The 18,782-nt window shown below is 37.1% G+C and overlaps 1 protein-coding gene across 3 annotated transcripts in view; it reads left to right on the top strand.

Moving 5' to 3' along the window:
* PDE4D (phosphodiesterase 4D) overlaps positions 1–18,782 on the top strand; it is an 867,194-nt gene that overhangs the window by 432,492 nt on the left and 415,920 nt on the right. Inside the window, exon 1 of one of the 3 annotated variants that reach the window (XM_065873346.1) lies at positions 13,879–14,006. The exons of the other annotated variants lie outside the window; for them this stretch is intronic. Coding sequence (XP_065729418.1) covers positions 13,879–14,006 — 128 coding nt within the window. Of the gene's footprint in view, positions 1–13,878; positions 14,007–18,782 lie in introns of those variants that run through there. 3 annotated transcript variants of the gene reach the window in all.

Genomic DNA, 18,782 nt, shown 5'->3' with positions numbered 1-18,782 from the left:
ACGAACAGGATGTCATGAAAGAAAGGTATTAGAGTTTGGGATTAGGTACTGTCTTACTTGATCTCAACTAGTTTAATTCTTAGTGACTTGCTAAGAAAGATTGCTTCTTCAGTGTTACCCTGCTGTATCACCCAAGAAACCACACGTATTTTCTCATTTCTCTCTTGCTTTTTCTTTTCTTTCTTTTTTTCTTGCCTTCCCAGGCTAAATCCTGGGATTTTTTTTCCCATTACCTGTTTTCTGTCATCTTTGTGTCCAGAAGGTGAAGTGAAAGGAAGGGGTACTTCTCAGTTGAATCGGGTTACCTCTTAGAACATCTGAGGGCAAAAACATAAGCAAGGGTTAAATGCCAAATGTATTCACGCTGCTAGAACACATTTGTGGTTTAAAAAGCACACTTCATTGAATAATTTAAAATATGTTTGTACCGTCTGCTCTCTTGGGGATTAACGTTGTTCATGGTAGCAAAATAATCACATGTTCAATGAATTCTAGATACTGCATTCTATCATTCATAATAGCAATAATACTGGTAATTCAGATGACCTAGCCTTTTCTTTCTCCATGTAATTCAGATGACCTAGCCTTTTCTTTCTCCACGTAATCACACCGTTGATTTTCCCGTATGGGAAAGAACAACTAAGTACATGCTTTTTCCTAAATGGAACATGCAGTTCAGGAATTCTGTCGTTGCTTTTATGGAAATAAAAGAAGTACAAACGATGTCATCTTTGAAGGTAACGCTATGTAAGCGCTTGGGAATAATATTTGCTGTCTCTTCATCTACTCTTTTGCGTAAATTCATAAGAAAAATGATAAGATTGTCATATGCATATTTTAGAAACTATGCAATCAGTTTTATCCAGGGATTCTGTTGTCTGTCTAGAATGATATAGGGCAAGAGTCTCTATGTAAACTGAATGGGTTTACTTCAGGGTGGAAACTGATTTTTTTTTTCCCCCTGAGCTCTTACATTTCATGTTTGAGCCTCAGTATGGACTGTCTCATACTGACTGCAAATTTATCCATGTGTTTGAGCCTTTTTTTCCCCAAAACTATTGTAAGCTTTGTAAGGGGTTTCCCACTCTGCTGGGCTTTTCCAAGGGCAAAATAAATGATGAGTAAATGATTGAGTTTTTAATGCTATAAAATAGGGAGAAAGGTTAAAAGAAAAAAAAAAAGTTGATTCTGGTAGCACATGTTCAAGATATTTGGGTCAATGATTTCTTTTACTCACACCTAATTCAGGTGTATAAACTGTGTGTCCTTAGCTTGGGCTCTTCCTGTGTGAACCTCTATGACAGTAGAATATGGATGGAAGGGCCCCTGAGGACATTTCAACAAATACCTTGTGCTGAATAGCCATCTATTGTCAGATAACCTTCCCGAGTTGCTGCATTCTATTCCCCGTGATTCTCTTTAAAAACCAAATCTTATTTCCTAAAAGAGGATGGAATGCAGTAGGCATCATTATTCTTTGCAGAAGGTCTCCAAGTCATATCATTAAATCACCCTTGTCTTCTCACCTCTAAGCAAAACGGTACCAGTTTATTTAAACATTCTTTCTTATTCCCAGTACATTCTCCTACGAAAGTTCTCCGAGTATCACTCTTCAAGCTGACTGAGGTCTCTCATTTGATCAAGGAGTCTATAAAAGGCAGATTGAGTTCAAAGACCCTGATGTTGCAATCCTTTTTGTCATCCCATTTGACCTTCTTGCTTTTGTCCTGAGCTGTTAACGTGCTGATTTGTCACTGAATTATCGTGTTTTGTATACTTGATATTGGCGAACTGGAATTTCATTCCCCTTTCATGTTCACTATTTGGTGTTCCCCACAAGTTACACTCCCTTGGTCTCCATTAAATTGTTTTTTCATGTTACAAAGTCAACTTAATATCTGAATGATCTTCCAAGATACTGCCTATTATTTCTTTTACTTCTGTGTCACAAAGCTTTCAGTCGGATTGATAAAAATATCTAGTCCCAAAGCCCATCGTTATCATTTGCATTTGCCAATTCACATAGAATTAGTCATAGTCTCACTGTCACTTGTCTGGTAAATCAGACAAGCGCCGTAGAAATAGTGTATTTTTATTTTGGTAAGGAATATGAAAAGGTCTCTTGTATAACTGTAGATACAATGGATATGTGGGCTGGATGAAAATGCAGTTAAATAGATTTTTTTTCTAGTTGAACAATGTAGATGAAGATTACTGAATAACAAATAGAAGATTATTTATGCAATCCAATGTACAGAAAAATGGACTTGAAAGTGACAGGGAACACACTGGAATGCAGTCAGGATCAACAGTTATTTACGTTTGCTAATAAAAATGACTGCAATTTCAAGTTCACAGTTAATCTGAATTGGATTATGGAATCCTAAGGAAGATAGTACACTGATTAAGAGTATGGGGAGATTTCTGTCCTAAGCCTCATGTATATAATATTTATTTTTTATTTTAGTTTTTTATTGAAGTATAGTTGATTTACAACATTTAAGGTATACAGCCAAGTGATTCAATTATATATATATATATATATATATATATATATATATATATATATATATATATGTTTTCTGCTTCTTTTCCATTATAGGTTATTACAAGATACTGAATATAGTTCCCTGTGCTATACAGTAGGTTCTTGTTGTTTATCTATTTTATATATAGTAATGTGTATCTGTTAATCCCAAATTCCTAGTTTATCTCTCTCTCACCTTTCCCCTTTGGTAAAGGTCCCTCTCTCACTTTTCCCCTTTGGTTCTTTTTCTATGTCTGTGAGTCTACTTCTGTTTAATAAATAAGTTCATTTGTATCATTTTTTTTAGATTCCACATATAAGTGATATCATATTCTATTTGCCTTTCTCTGTCTGACTTACTTCACTTAGTATGAAAATCTACAGGTCTATCCATGTTGCTGCAAATGGCATTATTTCATTCTTTTTTATGACTGAGTAATATTCCACTGTATATATGTACCACATCTTCTTTATCCATTCATCTGTTGACGGACATTTAGGTTGCTTCATGTCTTGGCTATTGTGAATAGTGTTGCTGTGAGCATTGGGGTGCATGTATCTTTTCAAGTTAGAGTTTTTATGATGAACAGAGAAATGCAGATGATTGTCTCTCTCTGCCCCATAATAGTCATATCACACCTGGAGTGTTGTTTAATTTTGGATACAACACTTTAAGAGGAATCAACAAGCAGGAATAAGTCCAGAAGTCTGTTGCCAGGATGGTGAAGCATCTGGAAATTATGACATATTTGGAGCAATCAAAAGATCTGAAACTGTAGCCTAGAAAAGGGAGAGGGTCAAAGGAAAGTTCTTTTCGCAGGGTTGTCATAATAAAAAAGAATCAGGTTTGATTTTGAATGACTCCAGATCTAGGATCAAGAGATAGTACATGTCGAAAGGTGAACTTTAGTTTGGTACAAAGAACTTTACAATATCTGGATCTGCTCAAAGCAGAGATGCTGCCCCGTGAAGCAGGGTGATCCCCATCCCAGGAGGGGCCTGAGCAGGACCAGATACTTGTTTCTCCCTGGAGAGTGTTCATGCATTAGAAGAATACATTTCCAGTTGCTTCTAATAAATCTTCCAATTATGATAACTTATTACATAAAAAGTTCTTAGCAGAGTCCCTTTTATAGACTCCTTGATCAAATACTCAGGAGATATTAGCTGTAATTGTTATTGGTAGTGACTAATCCATGAATCTGTAACTGATTAATTGTCTCAAGGGAATAAGTAAAGGGAAGGTGTCTCTGTTTAAAATTTTAGCCAGCTTCTGTTGCTAAATAATTAAGGTACTTAACAAGGGCCTATGCTACTTGTAACTGATTTACTCTTAATTTATTACCACTTTATGTTTTCTGTAATTGCCTTTACATCCTATGGTACCTGGATTTGGGATTAATTCATCACATTTAATGGGAAAAATTTAAGGAGTTGCTAAATCACAGTTCCTTATATTAAATTCTCTAGTGACTAACAATAGCAAATAGTCCATCAACAAAGGATTAAGTCATGACAAAAACATGGATCTCTTCCATTAATTAAAAGGAATGTTTCAGTTTAGGGACTTTTAGAATCTTAATAACAGTTGTGTTCTATGTCATGTTAGCTGCATTGGATTTTTTCTTGGGTGATATATTTATCTTTCAGGATTGCAGGTAATATTTATTGAAGGCATTAATTCATTCACCCACTTATTCATTCAATAAATATTGTACCAAACACTGCCTGGGTCTGCATCTGCCTCCATATCTCTGTATAGTCTCCTTTTCCCTTTATCTCCACAGGAGTCAGGCACCACAGGAAAACTAGCCCCTGCACATCCCCACATCCCCCAGAGTCTACCACCAAGGGCTCCACAGCAGTGAGGCAATCCCCCTCCTTACCCCATTCCTGAACTTCTTGTATCACTTCCCTGCTGCATTTTTCTTTCTATCATTTATCACCTCTCTTATATATTTTGCTTAGTTATATGTCCATCTACCTACTTCTACTGGAATGTCAGTTCCATGAAAGCAGACACATTTGTCTGTTTTGTTTGCTCCTGGATTCCCAACACCTAGAATAGTAACTTGACAAATATTTGTTGAATGAATGATTAAAGCTTAAGTGTCCTGGAAACTGATACTAGAAAGGTGTCGTTAATCCTCCAGGGTTACCTAACCCATTTTTGGCAGCACAGAGCCGTGAACCAAAGTCCCTTGGCTCCAAAACACCATCCTCATTCTTGATCTCTCCCTCATTTACAAATAACTCCTGAATTTTGCTGAATGAACCCAGGAATCTAGAGGTATTTGACAATGGCAAAGATATTTCACTGCTGTATGGATTTGTGTACAGGGGGATAACTTTTGTATCATCCAAATTTAGGAGAACATCCAGGTCAAAACTTACCTGCCTAATCCCTTGCTATGCAGATCACTCCTTTACATTTTGTTTCTTCTCTGAATTTATTCAGTTTGATTAACTCTATCCTGAGCTTTTCTATTATCCGTTATTGTCTCTTGGGTCATTGATGTAGACCCTAGAAGAAGCGGGGTACAGTGATAGATTTGGAGAAGCAATTATGGGTGAGACTCAGTCTTTGCCTTTGAATTGCTTTCAAGCTAGTGGCTGAGATAGCCTTGTATATTTGCAGTTCCAGAGTCAGATGATAGCCAGATAATTTAAGATCCAAACAATGATACTTTTGAGAGTAAAAGGAGACACTACTTAATAATCATACTGGGACAATAGCTAGTTTAAAAAGTTAATGAGTAAAAAATATGAGTTCAAGTCCTTTTTAACAAATATTTACTGAGCACGTACAACACGTAGACCGATGTACTAGGTTCTGTGGATAACCCGAAGGTGAATATGCATGTATCTGCCCACCTTGTGGTTTGTAATCCACTTGAGGAGAGAGACCATTAACAGCTCAATACAGGGAAGTAAACGATGGCATAAGCTGAATGTAAACTTGATGTGATGCTAGCCAACCACAAGGTTTCAAATAGGATCAACTGATGTGGAAACTTTTCGTTTCTATCTCACAGTATGGTCATTTGAAGTGAGTCCTTCCGTGATGCATGAATTGGACATCAAATGGATTTATGACTTCTTTTCCTAGTTAAGAGTTACAGCATTCACTTCTTTTGTGTATATATAGAAGATGTTCAACTCATGCTGGCTGACTAGCTAGCTGGCTGAGGTAGAAGAATGAGTTGATATATTTTTTTTAAAAGTCATCTGGCAACCAAATATAGAACAATCTTTGCCAAAGACACCTCCTGTGCGCTTGACGAACTAGTTGACAGAGTAAGAACCAACAGCAAGATTATTTTTCATCTTCAGATTTTATAATGATAGAAGACGTTTGGTTATTGGAAAATAAGCTTAAAAGTGTTTTAATTCTTTCCACTGCTTCCTACTGTTGGAAATTCTTTTGCGGCTGAATACTGGCAACAGTTTGTCTTGGCAAGTAAACAGTGCTGTTTAAGGACGAAAGTGTAGGAAGTTAGTGGAGGACATCTGTTGAAGAAGTCATGTTGTCAAAGCCCATTATGTATATTAAACTCATTTGTTTCCATTTTCATACATTCTAAAGCAAAATGTCACTCCATTTAACATTCAGTTTATAAGAGCTTGGAGACATAAATCGTGTGGGCCTACCTGAGACTTCAATGAATGAGCATCATTTTCTTCAGTTGATTTTATTGCTCATTTAACTCAGACTGAACTTTGGATATATAATAGGTTTGTTGAGATAAGATTATCAGTAGTCGTGGACCTTTGTTAGGTGTGAAGACTGAAACCAACAGAATTTCCTGCCCCTGTTAAATGATACTGGGATCAGGCTACTTTCCCATCCCTGTGTTAAAGAAAACTGAGAACAAGCAAAAACAACTTAGCTGCTTGCTTCCCTGACTTCTTATAGGGTACTCTTAAGACCCTGTCCGAGTGGTCTTCTCCCTTACTGCAGCAGGTTTAATTAACTTTATATGTTTGACAGGTTTCTGCTGGGATTTTGAGAAAGTGACAGTTAACAGATATCATAAAATTTTAAGAGAAATTCGTCAGATGAATAAAACTTTTCTAAGAAGATGAGAAGCTCTGGTTCATTTATTCCAAACTTGCCTTCTTATAAAATGAAGCAGTTGATTAATTTAAAGAAAAGCTAACCTCGCTATAAGGTTAGGCCTGCTGACTAGGCTGACTGATTTATGGGGCTTTATGTTTTTTTAAGTTCTAAAAGGCATGCCATTGAGTCTCTCATGAGTTTTCACAATCTGTGGAATTGAGTCATGCTAATAATTTTCCCAAGAGGCTAATTTATAAGTCAGAATGTTAACACTATCTCTTACAACTGAAGATATGACTGGTCTAAGAACGCCAATTCCACATGACACCCATTTTCTAGGTAACTCTAATCAAGAAGTCAAATTCCAGATCAGAAAGTTGTTTGTGAATGTCAGTCAGATTAAGGGGCTTCTTTCTTAAGGAGACAGCTGACTCTTTCATTTTTCACTGTATTTTACTTTATAAATTATTCTTTAAGGATTTTTCATGTGACTAACAAGTTATCTATTTTTAGAATACTCGATGCCTTTGTTACTATGAATGAATTCATTTGTTTCCAACCTCAGCATGACCAATGCCCCCTCTATTTGCATCTATAATAATCCAGTTGTCCCCCTTCATTTTAGCATATTTTACAGCATATTTTAGCTCAAGTTTACAGATTCATTTTTATTGAAATATGTTCCCTTATAAATAAGGAAGCACCTTGACTGCATACGTTCTTGAAAACAGTTCTATGGTCTGTGAATCTCAGCTTAATTAGCTTTGGTCCCAAAGGATACCCAGATTTTAGGGCCTCCCTTATCTATAGGAACTATATTTTCTTTTTGTTCTCTACTCAAGTCAGAGCAATTTTTTGCTAGTACTACAACTGTATCTGAAGACATGCCAAAGATGCTACAGACACCAACTGCAAAAAAAAAAAAAAAAAAAAGTCATCAAAATTTCTATTATTTTCTGCTATGTAATTTGCTAATTGATAACAATCAATAATTTCTCTCTAGTCGATGGAATCCAGATTCTGACATTTTAATAAAATTTCACTTGTTAAAATAGTGCTTATTAAAATAGTAACACAAGAGACATTCTAAAATGCTTAGATAATATAGGTAGGGGAACAGAAGAAAATTAAAATCATCTATTTCTTCCCATCCATGTATATTTTTATATTCTGATGTGTATTCTTTTTGTTCTCTTGTTTTTCAATATATATTTTTCCTTTGTTAAAAACAATATCATACTGTTATACTGTTTTATAACCTAGTTTTGAGCTGTCAATATTTTATGAATTCTTCTGCATGTCATTAAGTATTATCTCAGAAACATAATTCCCACAATGTCACATAGGTTCCCATGGAGGGTGCCACACACTCTACCCATTTCTTATTCACAACTCGGAGCAAACATTAGCATAATAAAAACTCTGAGGGCCTCCCTGGTGGCGCAGTGGTTGAGAGTCCGCCTACCGATGCAGGGGACACGGGTTCGTGCCCAGGTCCGGGAGGATCCCACATGCCGCGGAGCGGCTGTGCCCGTGAGCCGTGGCCGCTGAGCCTGTGCTCCGCAACGGGAGAGGCCACAACAGTGAGAGGCCCGCGTACCGCAAAAAACAAAAACAAAAACAAAAAAACAACTCTGAGTTCTCCTGCTCCTCCAAAACCACCTATCTAACTTTGTTTAATGGAGAATTTCCCAAATGCACGTGGCTATGGAATTCATGTGTTTGTCTGTATTTCTGTGTTTAAGATGCCTATAAGCATATCTTAGTGTAGTCTGAGAAAAGTTTTTCAACACAATCATTTTAATGGGTTCATGATATTCGTACTGATTGGATATTCCTTTTTCTTTTCAAGCATTTGGACATTAAGGATATTTACATCCTCTTACTTATTTGGGAAACACTGTGATGGCCTTCATGGTAGTTTAATATTCATATGGACTTGTGGTGTCTCCTGTTTGAAACCATTTTGTGCATGACTGTGTGAAGTGTCCTATGTGGAGTGTTTCAGAAGCAGATTATCAGAAAAGCTAATGCTTAATAGAAGAAGACTGATTAATTAATTAATTTGAAATTTGCCGGTTGTATTCTCAAAACATAGAGCGTGGCTAAATAAAGGCATAATCCCATGATTAATCAGGTGCTTGAACAACTACTTGGATAATTTTTACTTACTGAACTGAAACTGTCGGCCCAGGCAGACACATCTCCATCACCCCGCAGCTAAAACCCATGTATACTCCTTATTCTCTGTGAAGGGGCTTTGTCCTCACACTGTAGTGGGTGCTCTTTGGAAAATATTTCTGTTTGATAAAATATAGTGAATAGCTCGACTCCTAATGTATTTTAGTAGTTAATAAGTTTATTATTATCATGGAGGAGTTGCTGAGAATGAGGGATTCAGGAAAGTCTTTGGGACATGCAGTGCCTTACAATTTCAGCTGCCTTATTTGACAAGCAAGTATGGTTCGACATGCTCAAGTTGCAAGTCAAATAAGGCAGAATGTCTGCCCTCAAGAAACTCGAGTGCCACAGGGAGAGTTATAAATGTGTGAAGAGCTGTGAAACAATGCGCTAGAGTCATAGGTGGGTGGGAAAACTAGATGAGCGGCATCTCAGTAAAACTGAGGAATGGAGACCATGTTTTGGAAGAGATGACACTTCAAAGGAGTCAGCCAGCCAGAGAAGGGAGAGAAAAGTCTGCTGGTCAGAGGGCTTCTCATCTTTGAAGACCCAGTGGCGTGAAAGAGCCAGACTTCTCAGGACATTACCAGGGTTACTCATGGCAGATTCGGGAGAGGACGTCAGAGCAACATCAGAGGGGATCTCTGTGCTAAGCTTTGGATCTTAACTTTTGAGCTTTATCACTAAAGGAATGGGGAGTCATTGAATGACTATAAGCAAAAGAATCACACGTTCAGATTCCCATTTTCAAGTGACCCACATGACATGCAAGTGAAGGATGGAATTAAGGTGGAAAAGCCTGGAGATATTAACTCTAGGTAAAAGATGAAAAAATGGAAAATTATTTAATTAATTAAGGAAAACAAAATCTGCCAAGAGGAATAACCATAGTCTGATTTTTGGAGCCAGATTAACTAATGCCTGACTCTGATTCCACCACTTAACACTCTGTTTGACCTGGGGCATCTATCTCAATCCCTCTATGCCTTGTTTTTCTACAAAATGAGCATAACGCTAGTGCCCAATTCGTAGAATTTTATAAAGATTAAAAGAGCTAATTCCTACCAATAACAGTGTCTAGCGCATAGAAATTACCTGATCAAGGTTAGCTATCATCTATTGTTAATATTATCATTGCTAATCTAATATAATTATAACATAATATTATTATGTTATAATAATATATTATTTAATGTAATATATTATTTAACATTATTTATGTCTTTAGGATTCATGGCCTGATTAGAAGTGATTGTCGGGTGATTGACTGAATGGTGAGAGGGCCAGAGAAAACAGGAAGAAATGTGTTTTGGGGGGGTAGGGAAAAAGAATTGATGTGAATTACATTATAAATGCTGGAATGAGGTAGCTGTGGGACTTCCAAATGGAATTTTCTTGTGAGCAGAAAGGTATGGACTCTGGAAGAAGATGTGGGATTGTTTTAGAACATCATGGGTATTTGACGCCACTGGATTGGATGCATTCACTGGGAAATACGTAGGTCAGAAAGTGAGAAAAGCTTGGACAGCTGAAGGTGGGTTTGAACCCCAGAAGCATTGCTTGCCAGTCTGGGTGTGATAGAGAACACAGGGTCTGGGAGGGAGTCCTTCTAAACCACGAGTAAGGGAAAATGATTCAGCTGATCCTTGTGCTGTGATAGGGTTGTAAACAGATGATTTCCTGGTGTCCTGAAAGAATTCCTTCAGCTTAGCGAATTGCCAAACCCGGGCCAGGGTAGAGCTAACAGCTGAAAGAATCTTATTTAATAAATAGTGGAATTATTAGAAGAAAAGTGCTCTTGCCTCAAACTGTTACTTGCTAGCAATTGCTTTTAATTGCTGTTAAGAACATTACCAGCGTTGAACTTCTAGTATACCGAAAAAATAAAAATGGTTTTCTAGATACCCTAATGTGATTTCTGCCCTTGTTTTAGAGTCATGGCGTTGATGAGTGAGATTTATGCTAGATTTCCATACCCGAATGCCATGGGCAGTATGCAAAAACAAACAAAAATGTAAATAGATAAGCCTGGCCATTCCTTAGTGACATTTGAGCCCTATTTTATAAAATTAAGTTCGCCAGTGTGTTTGTATTTTCCATAATGTAGAGTCCCTAGCCACCTCTACCAAGCCTCAGAGAAATGGAATTGTGGAGGTTAGGAAGGTTTGATTTTGCCTCCGAGGCCACCCCTGCTAATTGGCCATCATTCCCACAGATTCTAAATTCTTGGCAGGTTGGATTTAAGATGTAATCCCTTCTCATCTCAATTTAAGTACAAGTAATCCCCAGGAAACCCTGCCAGGCTCATGGTAAATCATTGCCGAGGACAAGCAAAAACCTAGGGGCAGAACAGGAATAAAGACGCAGACATAGAGAATGGACTTGAGGACACAGGGAGGGGGAGGGGTAAGCAGGGACGAAGTGAGAGAGTGGCATGGACTTATATATACACTACCAAATGTAAAATAGCTAGCTAGTGGGAAGCAGCCGCATAGCACAGGGAGATCAGCTCTGTGCTTTGTGACCACCTAGAGAGGTGGGACAGGGAGGGTGGGAGGGAGGGAGACGCAAGAGGGAGGGGTATGGGGATATATGTACACGTATAGCTGATTCACTTTGTTATATAGCAGCAACTAACACAACAATGTAAAGCAATTATACTCCAATAAAGATGTTTTAAAAAAAAAAAATGCCCCTGCTAAGAAAATCAAGGAATTTCACCTATCTGTTGGTGGCTGTATATTTCCTCCCATAGAGTTTTATGTCTTACCCTTCAGTTTTTTATTTCCACCTCTTTTAAGAAATTCTTATTGGCAGCAGATCTTATTCTCGAGTACTGGGCAAAGACTCCTAAATTAGCTTACAGATAAAAATATTGTGCGTTTGTTCTTAGGACTCTAAGATGGGCAGTAGGTCCAAAGGGCCTCTTAAATTTGAAAACTATAAATTATACACAGTTGTACATCACAATTAGTTGGTACCATGTTGTAAAATTATATGTTTCCCCAATTATGAAATATTATTAAGGAAAATATACCAAAGAGTAGAAACATAGGAGGAACTCCGTCCATATTTTATCTCCCCTTCATTATGCAAATTAAGCAAAAAATTCCTTGCTACCTCTACTTTGCTTGGGTGTGTTTTCTCATGTTGATGAGGTTCCAGACTTCTGCCTGGTATATCTCAGTTCAGGTAGGTTGCCCTTTCCTTCATAGGCACTTTAATAACAGTTTCATTTTTATAAGGAACTCTTTGCGATCACTGGGCATTTTGGAGAGCTGGCTACCTTATTTTTCTGCTATAAGGAAACAGATTTGAATGTCAGTAGAGGGTGTTGTCAAGAGTATGGGCAAATAGACCTTTTCCGACATTTTAGAAGTATGGACTGCCATAGGCTATTAAGGGGAAAACTGCACAGGATTTGGGATCTAGCAACCCACTTGCAGAAATAAAAGCACCAACCAGTAAGAATATATTAACAAATGTGTTTATTGTGTATAGAAGCCCATTCATTGTATGGAGTCTTATGTAACTATTAAAAAGAACACACTGGATTTCTATGCATTGCCTGAAAAATTATCCATGATTTATTTCAAGTACAAAAGTACTTGTAGAAGATTATGTATAGTATAATCCCACTTTATAGAAACAGGATGGAGAAGCCCTGTGTATGTGTCAGTGTGTGTGTCTATGTATTATAGTGTGTGTGTGTATGTATATATCTGTATGTATATTGATAGATTGATAGAATTAGCATAAAGAAAATGGGTGAGATTAATGCGTAGGAAAAGACAATAAGAATTTTATTTATATACCTTTGTGTCATTTGACGTGTTAAAATGACCATGTGTCATTTTGTAATAAAAAGGTACAAAAAGGAGAATCATTAGATAGGAAATGCTTCTTGTCAAATGGGAAATTATCTTCCCTTTCGAACTAAAAAAATTCTGAATTTAAATGGTGTTATTTAAATCCAAACAGTGTTTGAATTTGGCCACTACAGAATAAAATATAGCTTTCTCTCGGCATACTTTGTGTTTGCCCAGGTCCCAGGACTCTTAAATAAATAGGTTGTGTTTATTCAAATCCTGGATAAGAAATCATTTTTCAAACATAAAAATTACCTGCACAGTACTCTGAACTCCTATCTTCAGACTACACACAAGGGCTGCAGTGGTTTTGTTGCTGTAACACTAGAAATGAGGTAGGGACTGGTAAAAACTGTGGGCTCATGAAAGCTGTAACCTTTCTCTGAGATGCTGCAGCCGTAGGTCGAATTTTGGAATGATTTACACTTTGTCCAATTTGTCTTTCATTGTTATGAAAAGTTAACTTCCAATTAGTAAAGAATTTCCTGTCAGTTTTACGATAGGTCTTCATCCGATGAGCAGCTAGAGGTTCCTCCTGAGAGAATATTTCTAATAAGAAAAAAAATCAGTTTCAAAGTCCAAGTTAGTATACAAAGGGCTTTGCTGACAATTTTTATGTTCCTGAGAGGCTAGTGCAGTTCTATTGTGAACAGTAATTTATGAATGAGAACCCACAGTTTTTGACCAGCAAATTGGAAAACACCATAATCATTTCCATGTGCCCATCTCATTTTCTAAGGCTCTATAATCAGTTTAGTAAACAGTTCTCCCCCTTTGAAAACATACCAAATACTTGATTATTTCCTCCCTACCAGATGCATGTTTGGTGTATAGGTAAATAACTGATTTCCCAACCACTGTTACATTAGGTCGATGTTCTTTTAGACATCAGACATTTTTTATGGATTAAACCTTGCTACCTAGTCAAGAGATCTGGTTTGTGGAAATAGGTTTTTTGTGGCGCTCTACAGAATTTCTACCTCATCTACTCAGCCAATAATTGGTCAGAGCACTGACTCTGGCTAGAAATAAGCAACAAGCTTCCCGTATCCATGAAAAGAAAACAAGAGAGCGCGTGTAGCCTCCGAGAAACACGCATTTACTCTTGAAGCAAAGCAGCACCCGGCGACCAGAGAGCAGCATATGTCTGAAATCCATTCTCTGACAGGTTCTTTCCAGCATTCCCAGGAATGCTGGTCTGACTACTAAGATATGTTTTTACTTCCTGCCTTTTGGATAAAATGAGTTTGCCAACCAGCTGTGAGTTCCTAACACTGGGGAAGGTGGCTAGGTTCCGAAGCGCTGCTTATGTTCGTGGATCGCCTTATGCAACCAACAAGCCCATTGACATTAAGCCACAGAGGAGACGGTAACTGCTTTCCTTTCTTCTAGTTGTTTGTCTGTAAAAACGTGTTTTGTTACCCTTTGGTAGCTGCTTTGGAGGTCTGCTGAGCTGGGAGGGTCAGGGTGAGAAGTTAGTTTTAAAATTCAGCATACGGGATAGTTCGGAAAAAATTAACCAAAGAGGAAATCTGGAAATTATTCTTCGCTTAGTTAGCAAAAGCTGATCCGGTTTCAGGGTCTGTAGGTTTTAACCATTTGAGAGATTGCTAGTGCTTGTACTACCTTCAGAATCATCCATGGTAAATATTTGAAAGAGGATTTGGCCAACTAATGGATATATTTATTAAGATCTCTTATTGCCAGATACCCAGTATCTCATAATATACGTATAACATTCCTTAATGCCAAAGTGCAATAAATATGTTAAAATTCTATAAAAAGCATTCATTTTCGTGGAGGCCAGAATAGGGTTAGATATTTCTCCTCTGAAGAAGATGTCATTTCTAGGTCAGTGTTCCAGAATTCTGCGAACGCACAGTCTCCACAACCCGCCCCCACGCTACAGACACACTACCCAAGCAAACTCACGTTGTATAATTAGGAATTACAAAGTTGAGCTCAGTGTTTTCATAACAAGAAAAGAGGGTGTGCAGTAAGGAAAGCCTTTCCATCCTCTAGCCTTTTTATTGCAGTGTCAGAATGGGGATGATACGTTTGACTAATAGGTCCAAAAAAATCATCCATCAATTTAGGTTTTATAGTCATTTTATTCAGTGTTTCAGAATGAACTTCAGAAACTTTTTACAATGATATTCTGTTCTCTGTGAAAATGCCAGTTCTCCATAATTTTATGAATTCTTGAAATCAAAATCCAAAATTCTAAAAGCAACATAATTTGCTGGAAGGATATCATTATCATCTTATGCTTCTACTTTTCCTTTTCTAATTACACATGCATAAACTCACACATAAAGCATACATTTAGCCAGATATGACCTTATTTGTAAACATAAAGGAACATTCAGACATTTAAGTGATTTTTTTCTAAAAGTTTCCAAACTTCAGACATGCCTTGGGATTAGTTTTTCAACTGTAAAAAAAAAAAAAATTGGTGTGATGGGAAAGAACTTTTTTTTTAAGTAGATTATATATTGTTCAAGAGAATTATCCATAGCTCTTTCATAAAGGTAAAATCAAAACTTTGTGATTCAGTTCATTCAATACACACATGCACACACACATATATATGTGCATATATAAAATTATTGAAATGATAACTCAGCTGTTGAGCTTAAAATAATTTTAATAGATTATTGAATATTCCATTTTACTTGGCTAGGTAAAAATATTGTTAAACACATGTAAAACTGAGAATCTTTAGTCCTATATATACATTAAAATATATCCTTGATTCCATCTTTGGCGGTTTACTGGAAGATGAAGAAAGCATATGATAAAAAAAAATAGGAGAACATCTGAATTAAAATAAAAACTACAGATGTCCGAAGCATTATAAATTATACTTAAATGCCAAACTTCAGGTGATCGGGAAACATATAGAACTGATTATGCTAATTATTCTGAGGAAGTTGAATAATTAGCCATTTAAACCTATTTGGAAATGCCACAGAGAAAAAAAGTTTAGTGCTGTAAAAAATTAATTACATTTTTTTAGAGGGAGATTTCAGGAAGAAGTATGACCCAAAGATATAAGAATGACGCCATCAGATCTTTACTAATTTACTATGGCATAAAGTCATGCCCAATTATAGGGCAACTTTGGTTATACCTCCCTGAGAACCATCCATCAGTCATCAAGGTTATATTAACTTATAATAAAATATATGCAGAGGAACTGTAGTATTTTAAAATATTTTACTAAACTGACAGTAATACTGTTTATGAAGCAAAAATAATAGTAATGCCATGGTGCAACCACTTTGGAAAGCACTTTGGTCTTAATCTTTTTTTTGTTGTTTTTTTACAGCAGGTTCTTATTAGTCATCAATTTTAGAATTTTATCCACATCAGTTTATACATGTCAATCCCAATCACCCAATTCATCACACCATCACCACCACCACCCCTGCCGCTTTCCCCCCTTGGTGTCCATACGGTTTTTCTCTACATGTGTGTCTCAGTTTCTGCCCTGCAAACCGGTTCATCTGTACCATTTTTCTAGGTTCCACATATATGTGTTAATATACGATATTTGTTTTTCTCTTTCTGACTTACTTCACTCTGTGTGACAGTCTCTGGATCCATCCACGTCTTAACAAATGACCCAAGTTGATTAGTTTTTCAACTGTAAAAAAAAAAAAATTGGTGTGATGGGATTGAAAAAATTTTTGTGAGTGGAAATATTTGATTCTCTTCTCCAAGTACCACGGCTCTTCCTGTCGACCTCTAGCACCATTTGAATTTATAACAGGCTGGCAGCAACTATGTCCAAGTACATTTAGGAGAATGTGTCCTGAGACCCCCTACACAGCTCAGTGTTCATCAGTCACCCAAATCCCTTCTGTAATCAGGGGTGCGACACCACAAAGGCACACAAGTTACCAAATTGTTAATGTATGGTCATGAAAATGTAAAATTCTTCCATAATAGAAGATGTTGCATCTTGAAAGCCTAGTTGACATGGATATGCCATACAGATAGATAGGATTATTGCCTATAATTTAACTTTGACAAAGTTAGGTAATTTTTACTAATATCTCATTCATTGAGCAAGACATAGTGGTTATGGCATTGGCTTGAAACCAGTTAAAGAGGGTCTGATTCCTTTTTTATTTTAAATTTACAGAAGTAGGCTCTTCAAATATGTCAATGCTATGTCCCTATTCACATTACCTTACTTTTTTCTCCACTTAAAAGTAATCAGCTTTCTGTGTAAGTCAGTGGAATCATGTGTTTATGTAACCTGATGAATATATGCATGTAGTGTGGACTCTTAGCATACTGTATTATACTCAGGCAATTTCAGACTTACCTCCAATCAGTTTTTACATCGGGCATCACAGTGTATTTTGCAAGCAAATATTCTTGCAAGGCGTTTGGCAATAACCAGTATTTTGTAGTATAGACCTCAAATTTGTAAAAATATCAGGTCCAGCTTGTCCTTTAGTACAATACATTGCTTATATATAGCAAGTAAATGGCCTTTTGTTTAAAAGATGTGTAGTCATTATATCATTATATCTAGAGTTTATATCCCATAGAAGTATAACTATGGGAACAAATTTGTAATGACGATGGTTGAAGGGGGTGGATGAACGGATGAAGGAAGATATAAATCATAGACAATGTCTTTTTATTCTGTAAGTCATTTTTTAAAGTTGTAAATTTCCTTTATTTGAACTTCTTTTTATCTGCTGAGAAAACAATACATCTGGAACTGTGGTAGGTCTTTGTCCTAGATGCACTGAACTTGACCCCAAATTAAATGGTGAAGTTACAGGATGCTTGCTGGGACTCATCTAAGATTTGTCTAAAACAGCCTGTTTAAGTTTATTTTCATGTAGTTACAGTTGTGCTCTTAGGCAGAAAGGATATTGTTTTGATAATTACTAAAAGGGAGGGAAGGAAGGAGGGAGGAAGCAAGGAAAACATCTAAAGAAGAGGAGCTGTATGTTGATGTTTTAACCTAGTCAATGAAGAGTGATATTGAGTTGGTAACAGAGATCTGACTTTTCACTAAATGGAGAGAATAAAGTAGGAAATCTAATCAAATATGCAAAATATAGCTCCGACTTCCATGGTGGCGCAGTAGTTAAGAATCCACCTGCAATGCAGGGGACACGGGTTCGAGCCCTGGTCTGGGAAGATCCCACATGCCGTGGAGCAGCTAAGTCCATGTGCCACAGCTACTGAGCCTGCGCTCTAGAGCCCGCGAACCACAACTACTGAGCCCGTGTGCCACAACTACTGAAGCCCGCTCTAGAGCCCGCGAACCACAACTACTGAGCCCGTGTGCCACAACTACTGAAGCCCGCACGCCTAAAGCCCGTGCTCTGCAACAAAAAGAAGCCACCGCAATGAGAAGCCCACGCACCGCAATGAAGAGTAGCCCCCGCTCACTGCAACTAGAGAAAGCCCGTGCACAGCAATGAAGACCCAACGCAACCAAAAATAAATAAATAAAAATAAAACAAAATATAGCTCAATTTGAATCCAAGTATATCCTTATAAAGTAATGACTTCTTGAAAGAACAGCATGTTGTCTTAGAACACAGGGGAAATAATTTCCATATTGAAAATAAGCAGTATTGGAAGCATGACCACATGGTCATTTGATAGTTCTGAATTCTTGTTTCAAAAGCAGCAGTGAAGAGATTAACAAAGCAGCTAACAGTCCTAAATCTTAATTAATCTCAGTATTGAAGAGAATGACAGTCCTATCATCTGTGATCCTAATAATTTTCTATATTCATGATTTTAAAAATTTTTCCTCCATAAACTCTAGGACTCTGTATTTACTCTTGCAAGAAAAATAACTTCCTTTAAATATTATAATACTTTGAAGTCTCAGTTTTAATCCATAGAGAAAAAAGTAACCAGATTTAATCTGGTTCTTCTACTCCGTCCTCACCCAATCAGGCTGCAGAGTTTTTGAGTGTGTGGATCACGTCTTGCTCATTGTTACATCCTTGGTGCCCAGAATAGAGGCAGGCACAGATCAGACAATAAATGCTTGTTTAATAAATGATGAGAAAGTGATGTTACCCATCTTGGCATAGGTGTATATATCACTTCTCTGGGTGCCACCATATGGAGTCTTTGGCAAGGCTTTTGCCTCTGC

Source organism: Phocoena phocoena, chromosome 3 (genome assembly GCF_963924675.1).
Source record: "Phocoena phocoena chromosome 3, mPhoPho1.1, whole genome shotgun sequence".
Classification (NCBI taxonomy): Eukaryota; Metazoa; Chordata; class Mammalia; order Artiodactyla; family Phocoenidae; genus Phocoena; species Phocoena phocoena.
The sequence above is the reverse complement of the archived record's forward strand: the minus strand, read 5'-3'. Positions and strand labels throughout refer to the sequence as shown.